The 19,512-nt window shown below is 37.4% G+C and overlaps 1 protein-coding gene across 2 annotated transcripts in view; it reads left to right on the top strand.

The window, feature by feature from the left end:
* The window catches only part of BRWD1 (bromodomain and WD repeat domain containing 1), a 122,066-nt gene that overhangs the window by 41,937 nt on the left and 60,617 nt on the right, over nucleotides 1-19,512 (top strand). For both annotated transcript variants that reach the window (XM_067739508.1, XM_067739509.1), the window contains 8 exons: nucleotides 247-347; nucleotides 1,147-1,187; nucleotides 2,406-2,504; nucleotides 5,366-5,516; nucleotides 5,753-5,887; nucleotides 9,677-9,805; nucleotides 9,984-10,209; nucleotides 15,538-15,723. In XM_067739508.1, coding sequence (XP_067595609.1) covers nucleotides 247-347; nucleotides 1,147-1,187; nucleotides 2,406-2,504; nucleotides 5,366-5,516; nucleotides 5,753-5,887; nucleotides 9,677-9,805; nucleotides 9,984-10,209; nucleotides 15,538-15,723 — 1,068 coding nt within the window. The remainder of the gene's footprint in view (nucleotides 1-246; nucleotides 348-1,146; nucleotides 1,188-2,405; nucleotides 2,505-5,365; nucleotides 5,517-5,752; nucleotides 5,888-9,676; nucleotides 9,806-9,983; nucleotides 10,210-15,537; nucleotides 15,724-19,512) is intronic.

Below are 19,512 nucleotides of genomic sequence, written 5' to 3'. Positions count from 1 at the left end.
AGGACATTCTAAGGGTTTGAGGAGTTCTGCCAGAAAAAGGGATGAAGACCAAATATGTATTTCTTCCTAAAAGTCACAGCATTACACTGCATTAATTTTAAAAGTTCTTTATATAATGAATTAGAAAACAGATTTATTGAGATAAATTTAGTTTTGGCATAGAGAGCTTGCTTAATTTAATATAGAAATTTGGTTAAGATATTTGTTACAAACTGGATTTTTTAAACCTTAAAATTTTTATTTCAGGTGGTATGTTTTTAGCCACAGGTAGTACTGATCATGTAATCAGAATGTATTTTTTGGGTTTTGAAGCACCTGAAAAAATCGCAGAACTTGAAAGTCACACTGTAAGTATTCACGTTTTAAAATTCTGTAGATTGTTAATATTCCTGTTGGTACATAGCCTCATATTGCTAAGGGAAATTGTTACTGATTTTAATTTTAACTTAAATTTAGGGGGAATTGGAGGTGAAACATGATATTGACAAACTCAGCACCTTATGGTGCCAAATACTTTGCAGTGGTTATTTCAGCTTTAAGTCCAAACTCTTGATTATGATAATTAATCTGGGTGATTAGGTTTGAATTGGGTCTATTTATCTAAACCAAACTCATGAAATTAGAATGCTGTTTTATCAATGTGTACTAAGATAGATAACTCTCAGTATTCTGGAGTGCTGGTTAGCGGTCAGGTCATCTTTTCTCCTGTAGGAAGTTCTGTGAAGTTATTTGATAAAAAAAATCACTTTAAAAGAAATTATTATTATTATTTTTTGCACATAATCATCGAAGTGAATATGCCTTGTTTTCAGCTATTTAAACCTTTTATTTTGATCACTATCTACACGTCAATTTTTATACAGATGTAATTAATTGCAAATACTGCTTTAATTTTAGAAGTAGGCTTCTTTTTACCACATGTGTCTGTCTTTGAGACAAGAGCTGTATCTTAGTCTTATTAGGTTCGTAGTTAGATTCTTTGCACTTAAACGTACAATATATGTTTGAATGGCAGGGTTAAGCAGCGTAAGTGCATATCTCTAGCTTTAAACCAAATATGCTTCTGGCTGTAAAACTGAGTGGGTTTTCTTTGTGTACAGACTATGTAGATGATTACTTTTGTGTTTGGTTTTTTCCCCTCCTTAGGATAAAGTTGATAGTATCCAATTTTGTAACAATGGTGATCGGTAAGTAAGTGTGTGTGTGTGTGTTTTTTTAAATTTTTTAATTTAATTTTTTTTATACAGCAGGTTCTTATTAGCCATCCATTTTATACACATCAGTGTATACATGTCAATCCCAATCTCCCAATTCATCCCACCCCACCCCCACCCCCCACCGTGTTTGTATTTGTGAGTGTGTTTTTAGGTAAATATACTATGCTTCCTATTAGTATAACTAATATATCACTTTGTAGGTATATATCATATTGCAGGTACTTGTTAGTAAATGTAATAATTGAAGGAAAAGTGTCTGGGGCAGGGAGGAAACAATTAAATGTAAGTTTTTAGAATTGTAGTTTCTGCAGCCTCCTATGACCAAAAAGTAGTTTTTCTTTATCTCGCTGCTGGCTAAATGTTTGATTTATAGGAAAATTAGGTGTAAGGATAAAGAAATTTGTTATATTTGAGTAGTTAAAAGAAAATCTTTTCTAATCTCCCAATCACTGTGATGTAGTGCAACAGAATTATCACTTAAATTATATCCTTTATGGTCCCCAGTGTCTTTTCAGGTACCTTTCCTAAACTGTGATTTTTTAACACTTAACTTTATTAAATGATTGATTTATTTTTACACATGGCTAGCATGAATTAATTTGAGTTTAGAGTTAAAATGCTTATAATGGTGCTTTTGGTCTTACTGTTTCTTCCATACATTTTTTTTTTGTGTGTGTGTGGTACGCGGGCCTCTCGCTGTTGTGGCCTCTCCCGTTGTGGAGCACAGGCTCCGGATGCACAGGCTCAGCGGCCATGGCTCACAGGCCTAGCCGCTCCACAGCATGTGGGATCTTCCCAGACTGGGGCACGAACCCGTGTCCCCTGCATTAGCAGGCGGACTCTCAACCACTGCGCCACCAGGGAAGCCCATCTTCCATACATCTTTAATTGTCCTTCTCCCCCCCACCCCCCCTCCAAATACTTATTGTACATTGTCTTTTCAAAACTCAATCTATTCGAGAAGCTAGTGATTGAGTTTGAAATGTGCTTTACTTAATAGGGCTAGGCAAATCATAGCAAACCAGATTTTCTCTGTTTAGATACGCGCTAAATTCCGTGTCTTTTGGAATAAACACCTATAGATTTACCTGCAGTCAAGATAGCTACAATAAAAATTTTTTCACTTGAAATATTAACTGTAGCCCTTGGTAGCACGTATGTGAGTAGAAGATCTTCTTTTCTTTTAAGGTTTTTAAGTGGTAGCAGAGATGGAACAGCACGGATTTGGAGATTTGAGCAGTTAGAATGGAGAAGCATCTTACTGGATATGGCTACAAGAATCTCAGGGTAAGTTGAGATGGTTTGTTTCTAAGTAGGTGCATCCTAAGTACTTGGTCTCTCTCTCTCTCTCTCTCTCTCTCTCTCTCTCTCTCTCTCTGGTTGGTTGATCGCTTTGTTCAGGGGACTGGAGCCACCTCCTATTAGAAGAGCTACGATCTAAGTGAATGGCTCCCTCCTGCACATCTGACAGTTAAATACTTAAACCTCATATATTCTTTTTTTTTTAAGAATTAATTAATTAATTTTTGGCTGCGTTGGGTCTTCGTTGCTGTGCGCGGGCTTTCTCTAGTTGTGGCGAGCGGGGGCTACTCTGTTGCGGTGCACGGGCTTCTCATTGCAGTGGCTTCTCTTGTTGTGGAGCACGGGCTCTAGGCACATGGGCTTCAGTAGTTGTGGCTCGCAGGCTCTAGAGCACAGGCTCAGTAGTTGTGGTGCATGGGCTTAGTTGCTCCGCGGCATGTGGGATCTTCCTGGACCAGGGCTCAAACGTGTGTCCCCTGTGTTGGCAGGCGGATTCTTAACCACTGTGCCACCAGGGAAATCCCCGCCTACTATTTCAAAAAATATATAAAAATAACTCAAGTATATCAAATGTGAAAATTTTCAGAAAATTCTACGTTTTGAAGGTAGGATTTTTGGAATTTTTAAGAAGACACAGCTACGTCTGGCGAAAAAAGCAAACACACTTTATTTAGGTTTAAAAAAATTAGGCTCCAGTGGGAGTGAAAATTTTTCTTTTTGTATGCTGAAATTTTGGTTTGTAAAATGGCATTGAAGGCAAGTTTGTCTAACTGTCCCCCTCCCTCAACCTCCAAAGTCTCAAAAACGTATCTTTAGCATCTTTGAGATAAGTTTAGTACTTTGCAAGATAAATATTACAAATTTCAAATACATTGCTTTTTTGGTTTGTATATTTTGGGAGGCAGTACAGGTGGTAGAAAGAATATGTGTTTTGGAGTCAGACCTTTGCTCAAATACCATTTACACTGTTTATAGCTATATAATTTTGACAACATCATTTAATATTTATTAATCTGTTTCATCATCTGGGAAGTGAGACTACCTGCCTTTAAGTATTGTTGGCAATTTTAAATCATATGAAAATTTCCAGCACTGCTTGGCCTAGAGTAGGCATATCAATATTCTTAGGAGTTTTTCTGAGAAATGTTACACATTTTAGATCTTCATGTCTGCTTTATTTTTAGTAATAGTAGGAGAAATTAACCCATTCTCTGCTGTGGCTCAAACAGTTGTATTGGATTTCAAAATAAATTTGATATTAATATTTTTGTGGAATGATCTGTGGTAGAGAATGGAAAGAATACATACTAGAAATCTGATAATCCTTGTTCACAAACAAATCTTTACAGTTATTTAAAAATGTTACATCTGGATATTTAGAAGCATCTTAGTGTGAAAGTAAATAATAATGAAAGAATGGCAGTGAAGAACATTTGAAATGGTATTCGCCCATGAATAATTATTTTATTAGGCAAAATAGGAATACCATTGTAAAAACTTGAATAAAAATTTTTAAGTGAGACTGAGAACTATTTATTTTTCTTGTTGTCACCCTCTCTTCATGGAGAGAACTTTTCTTGTATTTTCCCTCATGGTGGAAATATTCTTTTCTCATTTAAAGTTTTACTTATTTCAAATCTTGAAAGGCAGTGTTTTCTGTGTGTAAAAATTGATGGATATATTTGTTTTAGTGTTCTAATCTTGGCTAATCAACTTGATGAAATGCAACATGTCTGTTAGTAAATTCAAATGAAGTGTGGAGGGTCTTAGCCTGTATTCCATTTTGTCATTTATTTATTTTATTTATTTGGCTGCGTTGGGTCTTAGTTGTGGCATGTGGGATCTTCACTGCGGCATGCAGGCTTCTCTCTAGTGGTGGCGCACGGGCTCCGTAGTTGTGGCACATGGCCCAGTTGCCCCGTGGCATGTGGGATCCTGGTTCCCCGACGAGGGCTCAAACCCGTGTCTCCTGCATTGGAAGGTAGATTCTTAACCACTACGCCACCAGGGAAGTCCCCTTTTGTCTTTTATGTTACACTTCCTCTGACCAATCTAGTTAGATTTATTCTCTCATTTGTGTTCCATGGTGCTGACATAGATAGGTGTTACATAGCACTCATTCCATATTCTTGTAGCCGTTTTCTTTAAAATACATGTTTATTATATGCTTAATCATTTCTTAGAATGTGCTCTGTGATTTCAGAAGCAGCTAGGTCCCCCCAGTCCCCCCAACCCCATACTACTGACTGCTGTATTTTATACAGAAGCTTTGCATATTGCTTTCATAAAGGCAGCAAAACACTGCAGACGTGTATCCAAGACCGTTCTTGGCAAGGACCTGTAGGAACAGTTTATAGGGAAGTAGAAAGAGATGAATGCAGCTCATTTACAGTTCAGCAAATTGAGAGTCTGTGTCAGGCACTTTGCTAGACATTGGGGTCATGAAGATGAATTACCTTCTTTCTGTCTTCCTGAAGTTTTTTGTCATCTATAGAGAGTGAAGCAGTTGAAAGTATTACTTATAGGGCTTGGGGTCAGGAGAAGGGAATAATTAGAAAAGAGGTAGAGAGAAAAAGCTTTGCTTTTATGAGCAGCGGCGGTATTCTGAAATCTGCCTGTATTCAGTCTCCGAACTGTTTGTAAATCATCCCTTACCCCTCGGGATTTTGCCCTTATCTGTTTATAGATAATCTTTTGCGGGTCAGATGTGATGGACTCTCTATCGAGTTGGTAAGGTATGGACATGAGCTGGATTACTTCAATTATTTTTGTATTGATGAGGGATTGTGTACATTGTACAGCCTCCTACACATATAGCATTGCACATTTCATATTTTTTTTCTTAGAGATTTATCTTTAGAAGAGGAAAGGTTTATGAAACCCAAAGTAACAATGATAGCTTGGAATCAGAATGATAGCATTGTTGTCACAGCTGTGAATGATCATGTCCTCAAAGTGTGGAATTCTTATACTGGACAACTGCTTCATAACTTATTGGTAGGTAGTTTTTATAACATACAACAAATCAAAAATTTTTGAACTATAATTTTATTTTTAATAAACATGTTTCATTTATATTATCAAATGAATAGAAATTTGTATATATACTAATGTATAAATTACTGTCATTAATACATATTTAAAAACTGTTATACACTGTGACAATATGGGCTTTTAATTTTAAACTTGTAACTTGCAAACCCTCCTTAACTGTATGACTTTGTTGAATAAAGGGACATGCTGATGAAGTATTTGTTTTGGAGACACATCCCTTTGATTCCAGAATTATGTTATCTGCAGGACATGATGGCAGCATATTTATATGGGATATTACAAAAGGCACCAAGATGAAACATTATTTTAATATGGTAAGTGGAGTGAGAGGTATCTTTATGCATGTTTGCATTTGTTCCAAGTATTTGGATAATGAAGTGTAGCCAGAAACCTATCTGCACATTTTGGCAGTTTATATTTCTAGAAATCAGGGTACTACCTAGTCTGATAAATATCTGATAGCCATATATACGTACATACATACAAATGTGAAATTAATCTGTATAACTAATTCACATGAGGGGAAGATTTTCAAAATTTATTTATTTAGCTTTGTGTGTGTGAATTTTCCCTGTCTGTGTTTAAATTGGCAAAATTATGGTAATTCACACAACTTTTTCACTATTTAAATTTATTAAAACATTTGATAATAGGGACTTCCTGGCCATCCAGTGGTTAAGATGCAGCACTTCCAATGCAGGGGAACTAAGATCCCACATGGCACGTGGTGCAGCCAAAAAAAAAATTTGATAATAAAAAATAATACTCAGAGTCATCTAGGGAATCGAACATCATTGTTTGTTTTTCAGTGTTTCTGCTTTTTGCACATGAATATTTGAAAACCAGATTACGATCTTATTGCATGTTTTTAGAATTTCTTATACATAACTACAATACAGTTACCAAAATAGGCAAATTTAACATTGATAAAGTAGCGTTATCTAATCCAGGTTTACATTCAAATTTTGTCAGTTGTCCTAATAATGCCTTTATAGTTATATTTTACCCCTTGGACCAGCATCTGATTCAGGATCATGCATTGTATTAAGTAGTTATGTATCCCTAGTTTTGTAAGATCAATAATTCTGCCTTTTTTTCCCCCTATATCTTGCCCTTTTACAGGCAAATAATGTTACAGGATATCTCTGTTTTGTCTGATACTTCTTCATGATACAATACTGTTTCACTTTTTTTTTATGTAATAAAACATAAATGATAGTGTGCCGTCCATGCATTATATTAGACGGCACATGATATTTATATGTTCCACTGTTATATGGTGGTAATTATTAATATTTGGTTAAGGTGGCATCTGCCAAGTTTCCCCACTGATTTTTAAAATAGTTGTTTTTCCTTTGTAAATTTTAAACTGATTTGCTCAGAGACTATGTAAATGTCTGGTTCCTCATGAAACTTTCACAAATATCAGTATCCATCGAAGGCTTTCTAATGGCATCGTTCTTTACATATTTAGTAGTTGGCATTGTTGCACATAGTTTTGTAATCCTTTCTCATTTTATGTAAAGAATGTTTTTCAAACCCTTAAATATTTTTTAAGAATTTGCAAATGTATTTGTGACGGTAAATTCAGCCTATCTTAGAAGTATGTTACCTATATGTTTAATTTACTGTTGTCGAGTATTTAAGTGGTTTCTAAAATATGCACAGTAACAATACTTTGAATGTTTTTATACTTGGCTGTTTAGGTAGATCCCTGATTATTTCCTTGGGATAAATTCTGAGGGAAATGTGTAAAAGGGCTTGTACATTGTTAAGACTTTTGATTTATATATATATATATGATATATATATATATCATATATATATGATAGGTTTTATAAAATTACTCTTCAGTTTATATTGAGATCCAATTCAAACTATAATTAATTTTTGAGGCAATATAGTAGCATCCTATAGGTGAATGATTCTTAGATATTTGATTGAAGACCATCTTAGTTCATGTGTTCCATGTTTTTGTTGGGTTTTTTTGACCTTAAAATTTTCATTTCAATGTGCTTACACTGGACAGTTTCTTCAACAAACAGTTTAAAATACAGTTTTTTATTTATTAACATTAAGTGCACTAAAACAACTCAAATAGCCTGACCCAAGTACATCATTGGGCATCTCTGAAACTTGCATCTCTGTTCAAATTACTGGAAAAAGAACTAAGCCTTCTTCAGTTTTTCTATGGCCTTAAAATTCATAGGTACATCCATCTTTTAATTAGCCTTTAAAACTCAATAGGAACATTACATACTAAATTTAATCTATTAAAACAGAAAACTACATTAATTCAGGCTTTAAACAGAATATAAGCTAAAATAACCTCTAAGCCAAAGAGTAATCTGAAAAAAGTCTCAAATGGGCAACGATGATCTTATTTCCAGTCAGACACCAAAAATTGGCCTTGTATACTGAATTCTTGTTACATTTACTGCTCAGCTGAGAGTCTCCTAATTCTTTAATGCTAGACAAATTACGTAGGGTTGTAAACTACTAACAAAAACAGTATTTCATTAAGTAAATAGTTAACATAATGTGACACTGAAGTGTTCTCCAGGCACAGTTGAAGGTCGGATTTTGTCAGGAATCATTGTGTAGGACTCTTCAGACTGCAGGTGAAAACCGGAGTCTGTCTTGCTCTGCCTAGGTAGGTTTGCCCACTTGGGAAAACTTCCTTCTCAGCAGGTACCCTGAGCAAAGCTTTTGGTGCAGTAAGTTCCACATGTATGATAGGAGAGTAGCTGCCACCATCTTTGCTTTACCAGCCAAGGGCTCTCCCCTCCCCACCCTCCTCTGCTTTACTTGGACTGAAGGTCTCAGGCCAGAGGTGTGAAGTGGTGCCAGGGTGCAGGTTGGGCTGTGGTGGAGGTGGCTCTTCAAAGGACCCTGGGGGTGAATCTGTGTAATAGGAGGGAAAATATTTACACATTTTTTTCCTTTTTATGTTATGAGAGAATGCAAATTTGTATACATGGATTATCTTATTCAGCAAGTCCCTAAATATCCCAATACCTTAATTCCTCCCCCCCACCCCATTTTGTTAATTGGCACTCAGTCATGTGTGGTATAGCAGTAGTGAATTATTGCTTTTCGAGCGGGTATTTAGGTATGTATGTGAGTTTGTTTTGGCAGTTAGCTGGGTGGATGAATCCTTTTTCCAACGCTGATTTAACTTGTCCTAAAGTTTAATTATTGGAACGTTATAGGCTGAGACAACAGATAAGCATAGCTCTACACTATTGAGTTAATGAAACAACTCATTTAACTATAAATTGATAATACTAAACTACTATAATTTACAGTTAAAAAAACAAGAATAAAACAGAAAACAGTTTAAAAGTTATCTCTTTAAGGCAACATTCATGATGCACTTAGAGTATTCTTTCTGAAATTTGTGGCAGTTTGAAATAAGGTAGTTGCAGGTGCAGGCATTTACATATGCACCCTTGAGACTTTGCAGCATTACAAATTTTGCGTTTCCACTTAGTCATCTAAGTGGAAAGCTTAAACTCCATAAAAGTATTGATTTTAGTTCATGAATTCCAAACTTTATTAATCTTTAATCATTTCTCTTGTAGTTTTTTTTTTTTTTTTTTTTGCGGTACGCGGGCCTCTCACTGTTGTGGCCTGTCCCGTTGCGGAGCGCAGGCTCAGCGGCCATGGCTCACGGGCCCAGCCGCTCTGCGGCATGTGGGATCTTCCCGGACCGGGGCACGAACCCGTGTCCCCTGCATAGGCAGGCGGACTCTCAACCACTGCGCCACCAGGGAAGCCCCTCCCTTGTAGGTTATTAATCAAAAGATTTTTGTTATATATTGAAAGAAAAGTTTGTGAAATTGTCATTCACATGTAAGAAGTAAAGAAAGCCATTTTGGATTGGTTTATGATCCTTCATTTGATCAATTTGAGAACTAATTCTTAGAAGATCTTTTGAGATTTTTTTCTAGGCTAGTGGTATCTAAAATGAATTTTATTTTCTGAAAATATTAACATGTGCTTAACGAAAACTTTGTTTAAAAATTTGGTTTTTCAGAAGTTGATACAGCAAAAGCTCTTACACAGAAATGGTCATACATTTTTCCCTCTGTGTTTCCTAGATTGAAGGACAAGGACATGGAGCTGTATTTGACTGTAAGTTTTCACAGGATGGACAGCATTTTGCCTGTACAGATTCTCACGGTCACCTTCTGATATTTGGTTTTGGATGCAGCAAGCCATATGAAAAGGTCATTTCATATACTTTCTCACAGCATGTAAAATAGTTATAAAGGATGTTTTGAAAATAGGTTAGATGTATTGATTTATTTTTTTTTGTCTTTTCAAACAAGGTTAACTGGTTAATAATTTATTTTCTTTAACATGTGTAAACCTCAAAATATCAATTTGTAAACTTGCCTTTTCTAGATTCCCGATCAGATGTTCTTCCATACTGACTATCGGCCACTGATTAGGGATTCTAATAATTATGTCTTAGATGAGCAAACTCAGCAGGCTCCTCATCTTATGCCTCCACCATTCTTGGTAGATGTAGATGGAAATCCTCATCCAACTAAGTATCAGAGATTAGTACCAGGCCGAGAAAATTCTGCAGATGAACATTTGGTTCCACAGCTAGGTTATGTGGCAACAAGTAAGTTCTAAGTCTTTTTTTTTGTTTTGTTTAATTTTTAATTTGAAAAATGTAAGTAATAATACAAAGAACTTCTGTACTTTCAGATTCACCAGTCCTTAATATTTTGTTTTATTATTGTATCGCTGGATACATCTTATTGTTTTGAACCATTTGACACTTACGTTCTGGCCCTCATGTCCATTTACCCCTAAATACTTCAGTATGTATTTTCTAAGAACAAAGATATTTTCTTATGTAAGCATAAACTGTTATCAAAATTAGGACATTTAACAATTATATAATACTGTTATCAAATCTATAGTCTGTAATCAAATATTATTGTTCTAATAATGCCTGTTATAGCTTTTTTTTCCTCCCTTGATGTAGATTTTAATTTGGGACTGCACATTAAATTCAGTTGTCATTGATTAAGTTCAGGTTATGCATTTTGGAAAGAAGACAACATAAATGGTGTTGTAGCCTTCCTGGAGTATCATGTAAGGATGCTCATGATTGTGTTTTGTGCACTTATTGGTGGCGCTGACTTTGAACACTTGGTATCCGCCAAGGTTTTCCATTATGAATTTTTTTTTCTCTTTGTAATTATTAAGTAGCTTGTGGTTTAACTAACCTGTTCTATTTCAGACCTTTAGGATCCATTGATAATATTTGCCTGAATCAGTTGTTACTCTGAACGTTGCAAAACGGTTTTCTAACTCTATTATCATTGCATCTGCATTTTATCATTAGCTGGCCATCTACTACTCTCCCATTTATTTATTTCGTTTATTAAGTTTTAGTATGGACTTCCGGGTTGTTATATAGTGGGTTACAATCCAGTACTATCGTTGTTTAGTTGCTCATATTATCCTTGGATTTGGCTGGGAGAGTCCATTCAAGCTGAGTTTTGTGTATTTTCCCAAGTCCCCATCATTCCTTGAGCACTTCATTACTTTCTGGCAAAAGATGTTCCAGTCCCGTCTTGTACTTTGCCTGTCCTAGCCAAGTACAGAGTTTTTTGTTTTGTTTGCTTTTGTATTTGTTCATGGCAGTGTAATGTTTTTCCCTAATATTATTAAATGCTATTTTTTATTTATTTTTATTTTTTAAAATTTTTTGTGGTACGCGGGCCTCTTACTGTTGTGGCCTCTCCCGTTGCGGAGCACAGGCTCCGGACACGCAGGCTCAGCGGCCATGACTCACGGGCCTAGCTGCTCCGTGGCATGTGGGATCTTCCCGGACTCGGGCACGAACCTGTGTCCCCTGCATCAGCAGGCGGACTCTCAACCACTGTGCCACCAGGGAAGCCCTAATATTATTAAATGAAGAAAAAAGATGCTTCTATTTTGTTTGGATGAGGATTAATTTACTGAAACTAAATCACCTTAAGGTTAAAGATTAATGTAAATCACTATATGTTTACTCTTTCAAATTTTTTTATTAGTTTGATTGAAGTGTACTTTATATACAACAGAATTTACCACTTTTAAGTCTACAATTCATATGAGTTGAGAAATGTTAAACAGTCATGTAAACCACCACCACAATCAAGATACAGAACATTTCCATTGCCCCCAAAAGTTCTCTTGGGCCTGTTTGGAATTAGTCCTCTCCCTTCTCCTGGCCCCTTGTAATGACTGTTTTATTTTGTCACTTTGATTTTTCCTTTTTAAGGAATTTTGTATAAATGAAATCATACAATATGTAGTCTTTTGTGTCTGGCTTCTTTAACTTAACATGGTTCTTTTGAGATTCCTGTTGCAGGTATCAGTTGTTTTTTTCCTGTTTATTGATAGTGCAGCATTGTATGGATATACCATCATTTATCTATTCACTAGTAGCTGAAAACCATTAGTCTTTTTTCCATTTTGTAGCTGTTTTAAGGAGTGCTGAAATATCCAACTATCCTGTGAATTTGTCTTATTTTTTTCTTCAGTTCTCTCAATTTTCTCTGTATGTATTTTAAAATTCTGTTATTATATACCTACACATTTCAGATTGTGCTCCTGATGAATTCTTTTTTTTTACAATTTTATTTATTTTTGGCTGCGTTGGGTCCTCGCTGTGCATGGGCTTCCTCTAGTTCTGGTGCGCGGGCTTCTCATTGCGGTAGCTTCTCTTGTTGCGGAGCATGGGCTCTAGGTGCGCGGGCTTTAGTAGTTGTGGCACACGGGCTTCAGTAGTTGTGGCACGTGGGCTTCAGTAGTTGTGGCTCGCAGGCTCTAGAGCACAGGCTCAGTAGTTGTGGCCCGCGGGCTTAGCTGCTCTGCGGTATATGGGATCTTCGCGGACCAGGGCTCGAACCCATGTCCCCTGCATTGGCAGGTGGATTCCCAACTACTGTGCCCCCAGGGAAGCCCTGAATTAATTCTTTCATCATTATGAAATGTCCCTCTTTATCCTCAGGAGTATTTCTTGTTTTGAAGACTATTAACTTTGTTTCATATTAAAGTAAATAATCCAACTTTTTAAAATTAGTGTTATCATGTTGTATCTTTTCAATTCTTCTAACCAATATGTCTTTATATTAAAACAGATTTCTTGCAGGCAGCAATCTAGTCTGACAACCTGTCCTTTAATTGGACTGTGTAGACCATTTACATTTAATATAATTATTAGCGTAGTCAGGCTTAAAGCTCTACATAATGCTACTTGTTTTGTCTATCCTTTCTGTTCTTTGTGCCGTTTCTCCTTTTTTTCCAAACTTTTTTGAAGTTGCTTATTTTTTAGTGTTTTATCATTATTGCCACTAATGTTTTATTAGCAATACCTGTTAGTCTTACTTATTTTTAATGGTTGTTCTAGGGCCTAAATTGTCACTGTGTAGTTTGCAGACCCATGGTTTTATCCATGACCTTTTATGGGGTCTTCGAGGTTATGACTATCTTCATAATAATATGAAACTATTATTTACCTTTGACATTTGCACTGATGAAACAGAAGCAGTGGTGGGTGAAACATTTGGTACCTGAGCACAAATCAAGGCCGTGGCACCAAACTGCTAGCGGTCATTGTATTCTCCACTGATTTGAACACACATTTTAAAATATTCTGAGTGTTAAAATTGGAAATATGCTTAAAACAGTTCTTGTTTGTGTCTGAAGTCTCTGTACTGGCTAGTGGGAACGTGTACTATTGCCAGCCCTGTGAGAGTTCTGGCAATTTTTTGGCATTAAAAAATGGCTTGGCTTTTTCATGTTTTATTCCCCAGCATGGTGGAGTTTTAACCAATGTGTGCACATATTATTTAGCCAAAGAATCGATTCCTCATTGTGTACCTCTGAGCTTTCTGTGCAATCCAGTCCTCTCTGATATTCAGCCTTGCATATTTTAGTCTTTCCCCTGCTCTCAAACTCTGACCTCTGTCTCTCAACTCATTGTAACCTCTGGATGGTACTTGGGTTCCCTCTCCTTGTTCTGTAGTTTGGAGATTGCCTCCAGGCTGTTACCTGGAGCAATCAAAAGATTGGGCTCCATTGTCTTCTCTCAGGGATCACAGTCCTGTGCTGTTATCCAATATCTGAAAGCCCTTCTTTCATATATATTTTTTCCAGTGTTGTAGTAGTTTATAGTGGAAGGGCACTGTAGTACTTAAGCCTTTATGTGTAGAACCCTTCTTTAGTATTTGAATGGTGACTGCATTATGCCAAGTAGAACCAGGTATCATTCTTGATATTTCCCAAGTTACGTTTAAATTCAGTGCTGCGAAAGAAAAGTTACATAGGGTTTTTTGGGGAGGGGAGAGGATTAGAAGTCTCCTTTTCTGCTGTTTTCCCTTTGGTTCTATGTTGTGATCTTAGGGATGTTATGTTATTCCTAGTCCTAATTAAAGTCTTTTTATCCTTTTACGAAATTTTAAAAAATATACATTTATTTATTTTTATTTATGTTTGGCTGTGTTGGGTCTTCGCTGCTGTGTGCGGGCTTTCTCTAGTTGTAGCAGGTGGGGGCTACTCTTTGTTGTTGTGCAAGGGCTTCTCATTGCGATGGCTTCTCTTGTTGCAGAGCATGGGCTCTAGGCACATGGGCTTCAGTAGTTCTGGCACGTGGGCTCAGGAGTTGTGGCTCGTGGGCTGTAGAGCACAGGCTCAGTAGTTGTGGTGCACAGCCTTAGTTGCTCCATGGCATGTGGGATCTTCCCGGACCAGGGCTTGACCCTGTGTCCCCTGCATTGGCAGGCGGATTCTAAACCACTGTGCCACCAGGGAAGTCCCTTGTTATCCTTTTAGATTAGGGCTCCACTTCTTGCTGTCTTAGTTCATTTTTTGACAGTGGTCAAAAAATTTCCGTGGATTTTGTTTAGCTCTTCTAAATTCTTCATTGATTTCCACAGTAAAATGGAGATGTCATCAATAAGATTTAAGGGATCTAAAAGTAGATTAGTAGAATAGAAGTATTTTTCCCCCTGAAATAGTATATGACATTTTTCAGTTTCTGACGTGTTACTATGGATGGAAGTATATCTTTGCATTCTTTTTGCCTAATACCCTATTAATTTCAATTTGTTAAGGTTCTGCTTATAAACTGGTGGGGGGGTGGTCCATGTTATTTATTATGTTCAAAGAAGATGCGTTTTATGGTGGGAGGATATGTAACGAGTTGATTGCATGAAAATGTCAATGTTTAGGTAAATTTCAAGACCCCACAACCATCTAACACTTTTTATCCATGAACACTAACTGAACCTATTAAATATCTCTGAAAATGTATTATTTGAAAAATAAAGAAGCAAAGACACTTAAAAATATCTGATTTTGTACGTGGAAGATTATGGCTATGCTTAAAGCTTATTTGAAAGAGTGACTTAAGCTTGGTGGGAGAGGCATGTGGAAACTGCCTCCCTCAACTGTGCATACTTGGGGTGGGAGAGAGCTGGAGTTGGGAGTGGTCATTTGTTGAAGGCCTAAAAGGTGTTACTTTTTTTTTATTTCATAAGACAGAGAAATGCCACTGCTTTTCTCTACATCAGAAATCGCACATTATTGGTTGTTATAGTCGGAGAGACCTTGAGAGATAAGATTTTAATGAAATACTTGTATAAATGAGGGGCGTTAATGTGAAACAGAAAAACAAGACTTTCACTTTCACTCAAGTGTGTTTCCAGGTGCTCACTGCTAAGGATTTCAGAACCTCTGTTGAGGTTTTTGTGGTACTTAGTACCCTAAAGTTTGTTTTGAATTTTTTTCTGCGACTTAATTAGTTATGAATATAAAGGATATCTTTAATTGATTATTTTTGGAAAACAAGAATTCTGACAATTGCTAATGTAATTTTAATTGTAGCCTATTGAAAGTTTTTTCCTCTTCATATGTATTATGATTTCATATTCATTCATTGAATTTGCAGGTGATGGAGAGGTAATTGAACAAATTATAAGCCTACAAACCAATGACAATGGTGAACGAAGCCCAGAGTCCAGTGTTCTTGATGGAATGATAAGACAGTTGCAGCAGCAGCAAGATCAGAGAATGGGAGCAGGTCAAGATGCTGTTCCAAGTGGACTTTCAAATGGGGAAGAAACACCCCGAAGAGGTAATAAATATATGAGAGGTATTTTGCCTTAATATGGCTGGATTGAAATTGAAGAATAAATGAAGTCATTGTCCCCTACATGCAGTGTAAAAAGCCTTAAGCAATGTACGCTTACAACTTGAGTAGTAGTCTGGAGGTAGCTTTATTAGGTGTAAGGTTGATGGGCTAACAAATGGACATTTGAATTTCAAGTACTATGAAAGGCTATTGAAATCTTTTTGCTCTAAAATAAGAGTATTTACAAAATTACATTAAATAAATAAGAGTAAAGAACAAAGTGTTTTCTAAAGGAAACACTAGATTTCCTTTCCTTTATAATCCTTAAAAAACTGAATTGAGTAGAGCCCTAACGTTTCTTACTGAATCAGAAAGCTTGAAGTGAGTTTTCAGGGCAAAGTACTTGATATTGGAATGTGGTAATAATTATGTTAGTGGAAATAATCTAGAAGAGATGGGCGATTGTTATGCAACTGAAAACTTACTCTAGAAAAGCTAAAACCTTGTGGAAGATAAGAGAAGATTTGAGAGGCTGTAAAATGCTATAAAATTTCCTGTCTCTTTATCGCTCAGTGCTGTGTTCTGAACAGTTTCTTCAGCTCTTTCTGCCCTTTCACTCTTTTTTTTTTTTTTGCGGTACGCGGGCCTCTCACTGTTGTGGCCTCTCCCGTTGCGGAGCACAGGCTCCGGAAGTGCAGGCTCAGCGGCCATGGCTCATAGGCCTAGCTGCTCCGCGGCATGTGGGATCTTCCTGGACCAGGGCACGAACCCATGTCCCCTGCATTGGCAGGCGTACTCTCAACCACTGCGCCACCAGTGAAGCCCTGCCCTTTCACTCTTGATCTTCCTTTCATCTAATCTGCCTCGTAACTGGGCTTTAGATTTTTTTATTATTATTTGTTTTTTATTTTGGCTGCATGGCTTGTGGGATCTTTTTTGTTTGTTTTTAATTTCTTTTTGGCTGCGTTGGGTATTCATTGCTGTGCGCAGGCTTTCTCTAGTTGCGGTGAGTGGGGGCTACTCTTTGTTGTGGTGCGCAGGCTTCTCATTGTGGTGACTTCTCTTGTGGAGCATGGGCTCTGGGCGCGTGGGCTCAGTAGTTGTGGCTCACGGGCTCGAGAGCGCAGGCTCAGTAGTTGTGGCACACAGACCTAGTTGCTCTGTGGCATGTGGGATCTTCCCGGACCAGGCATCGAACCCATGTCCTCTGCATTAGCAGGTGGATTCTTAACCATTGTGCCACCAGGAAATCCCAGCTTGTGTAGTTCCCCAACCAGGGATCGAACCCAGGCCCTTGGCAATGAAAGTAGGGAGTCGTAATCACTGGTCCGCCAGGGAACTCGCAGTGCTTTAGATTTTTATTTGCAGCGACTGTTAGGTCTACAAGTTTCATTTTTTTCTTTTTAAAATATGACTTTAAAATTAGTGCCTTGTACTTTAAGTCTTACTTCTTTTATACATTTAACTGTTTTGGATTCTAGCAGCACAGAATTGGGTCTATCAAAACTTTGTTCTTCACGTACTCTTTTTTTTTTTTTTTTTGATGTACGCGGGCCTCTCACTGTCTTGGCCTCTCCTGTTGTGGAGCACAGGCTCTGGACGCGCAGGCTCAGCGGCCATGGCTCATGGGCCCAGCCGCTCCACGGCATGTGGGATCTTCCGGGACCGGGGCACGAACCCGCGTCCCCTACATCGGCAGGCGGACTCTCAGCCACTGCGCCACCAGGGAAGCCCATTGACATACTCTTATTTTTCATTTACACATGCTCCTCTTTTATTTGTTTTAAATCATGATAATAATCTACATCTTTTTATGTGGTCCTGTCCTGTTTCCCTATCCCAAGATAACAACTATTCTGAATCTCATGTTGATTCTTTGCCTTTTAAAAAATAGATTTGACACTCTTAAATGTATGAATAAAAAGCATTTGTTTTTAAACTTTATCCAAAGGTTTATAAAGGTTAACTTTATCAAAAGGTTTATAAAAGGTTTATAAAGCGACTTAATTTTTTTCACATAGTGCTGTATTTTTAAGATTGCTCAGTTGTCACATTGGATTAATTTTGACTATTGTGTACTCTGTTGTATATCTGATTTTATTAATTCATTCTCTTGATGGGCTTTTGGGTAGTTTTGAGATTTTGCTAATCTCAAACAGAAATGCTATTAACAGTCTTGTATGGGTCTCATATACACTTGAAAGAATTTCTCTCTCTCAGGTATGTTTTTTTCCTAAATTCTAGAGTAAGATGTGAACTTTATCCCTTAGGCTTCATTCTATATCTTCCAAGAACTGGAACATTCTTTTATATGATCATAATACAATGGTCACAGTCAACAGACTTTACAGTACTACACAATGTACAGACTATACAGTACTGCTCTCTGATGTACAATCTTTACATTTCCCCACTTGTCCCAAAATTGTCCTTCATGGCTTTTTAAAATTTTAGGGTTTAATCAAGCCTTGGTCCATGTGTTTAATTATTGAGTCTCTTTTAATTTAGAACAGTTCCCTCATGGCACTGGTACTTTTGAAGAGTTCAGGCCTGTTGTTTCACAGAATTTCCCTCAATTTGAATTTGTCTGATTATCTCAAAATTGGATTCAGGTTAAACATTTTAGGTAAGAATACTGCATAGTTGCTGTGTTCTTCTCAGCGCATCAGAGCAAGAGGCACAAGATATGTATGCATTTTTCTGCACCTTTCTTTTTTCCCTTAACAGCATATTCTAGAAATCACTCTCTTTCCATTCACAGAGCTTGTCTTCATTACTTTTTATAGCTTCATAGGACTCCACTGTGTGGAATAACCAGTCTTTGTAATTAATCTGTTTATGGCCACTTAAGTTATTTTTCATGCTTGCTATTACAAGTAATGTTGTGATACATATATTTTCTTCAAACTGTTGGAGAATAATACTATGACTTGGGCAGTCAAATTTAGAATTTAGGCCTTCCCTGGTGGCACAGTGGTTAAGAATCTGCCTGCCAACATAGGGGACATGGGTTCGAGCCCTGGTCCGGGAAGATCACACATGCCACAAAGCAGCTAAGCCCGTGCGCCACAACTACTGAGCCTGCGCTCTATAGCCCACCAGCCACAACTACGGCGCCCACATGCCACAACTACTGAAGCCCATGTGCCTAGAGCCCGAGCTCCGCAACAAGAGAAGCCACGGCAATGAGAAGTCTGCCCACCGCAATGAAGAGTAGCCCCCACTTGCTGCAACTAGAGAAAGCCCATGCACTGCGACGAAGACCCATTGCAGACACACACACACACAAAATTTAGAATTTATTTTTAGTTCTCAATTCAAAAAGTGTTTCTTAAACATCAGTATATTTTAATACAAATTTTGGATTAATAGCAGGGGCATTTAATGTCATTTTTAATAGATGGAGTATAATATGTTGTGCAGGGCAAATTGGTTCACATTTGATTGGTGAACAGAATGTTGTACGTAGAAGAATGCAGAGGTTTGTTCATTCATATTTGAGTTTTACCCTAAGCACGGAGAGCTGGTGTATTTGGAGTAAAATTTAATAGCCTCCCGTAGGAAAGGATATAGCCCCCAGTTTTTTTTGTTGCCTTAGTAGCAGGATCCCCTTCACCCTGTGGTTCAAGAAAACAAGTACTTTGCCTGGGATTCCCTCCACATCCCCCCAGGGTGGTCTCCATCCTTTGTGACTTCCAGCTCTTGGGAGGTTGCCCTGCCTCCTGTGTCTACCTGATCAGCTCTGCATAGGCTTAGGGCTTGATGTGGTCTGCATTGCCCTGTTACCCACTC

The sequence above is a fragment of the Pseudorca crassidens genome, chromosome 5 (genome assembly GCF_039906515.1).
Source record: "Pseudorca crassidens isolate mPseCra1 chromosome 5, mPseCra1.hap1, whole genome shotgun sequence".
Classification (NCBI taxonomy): Eukaryota; Metazoa; Chordata; class Mammalia; order Artiodactyla; family Delphinidae; genus Pseudorca; species Pseudorca crassidens.
The sequence above is the reverse complement of the archived record's forward strand: the minus strand, read 5'-3'. Positions and strand labels throughout refer to the sequence as shown.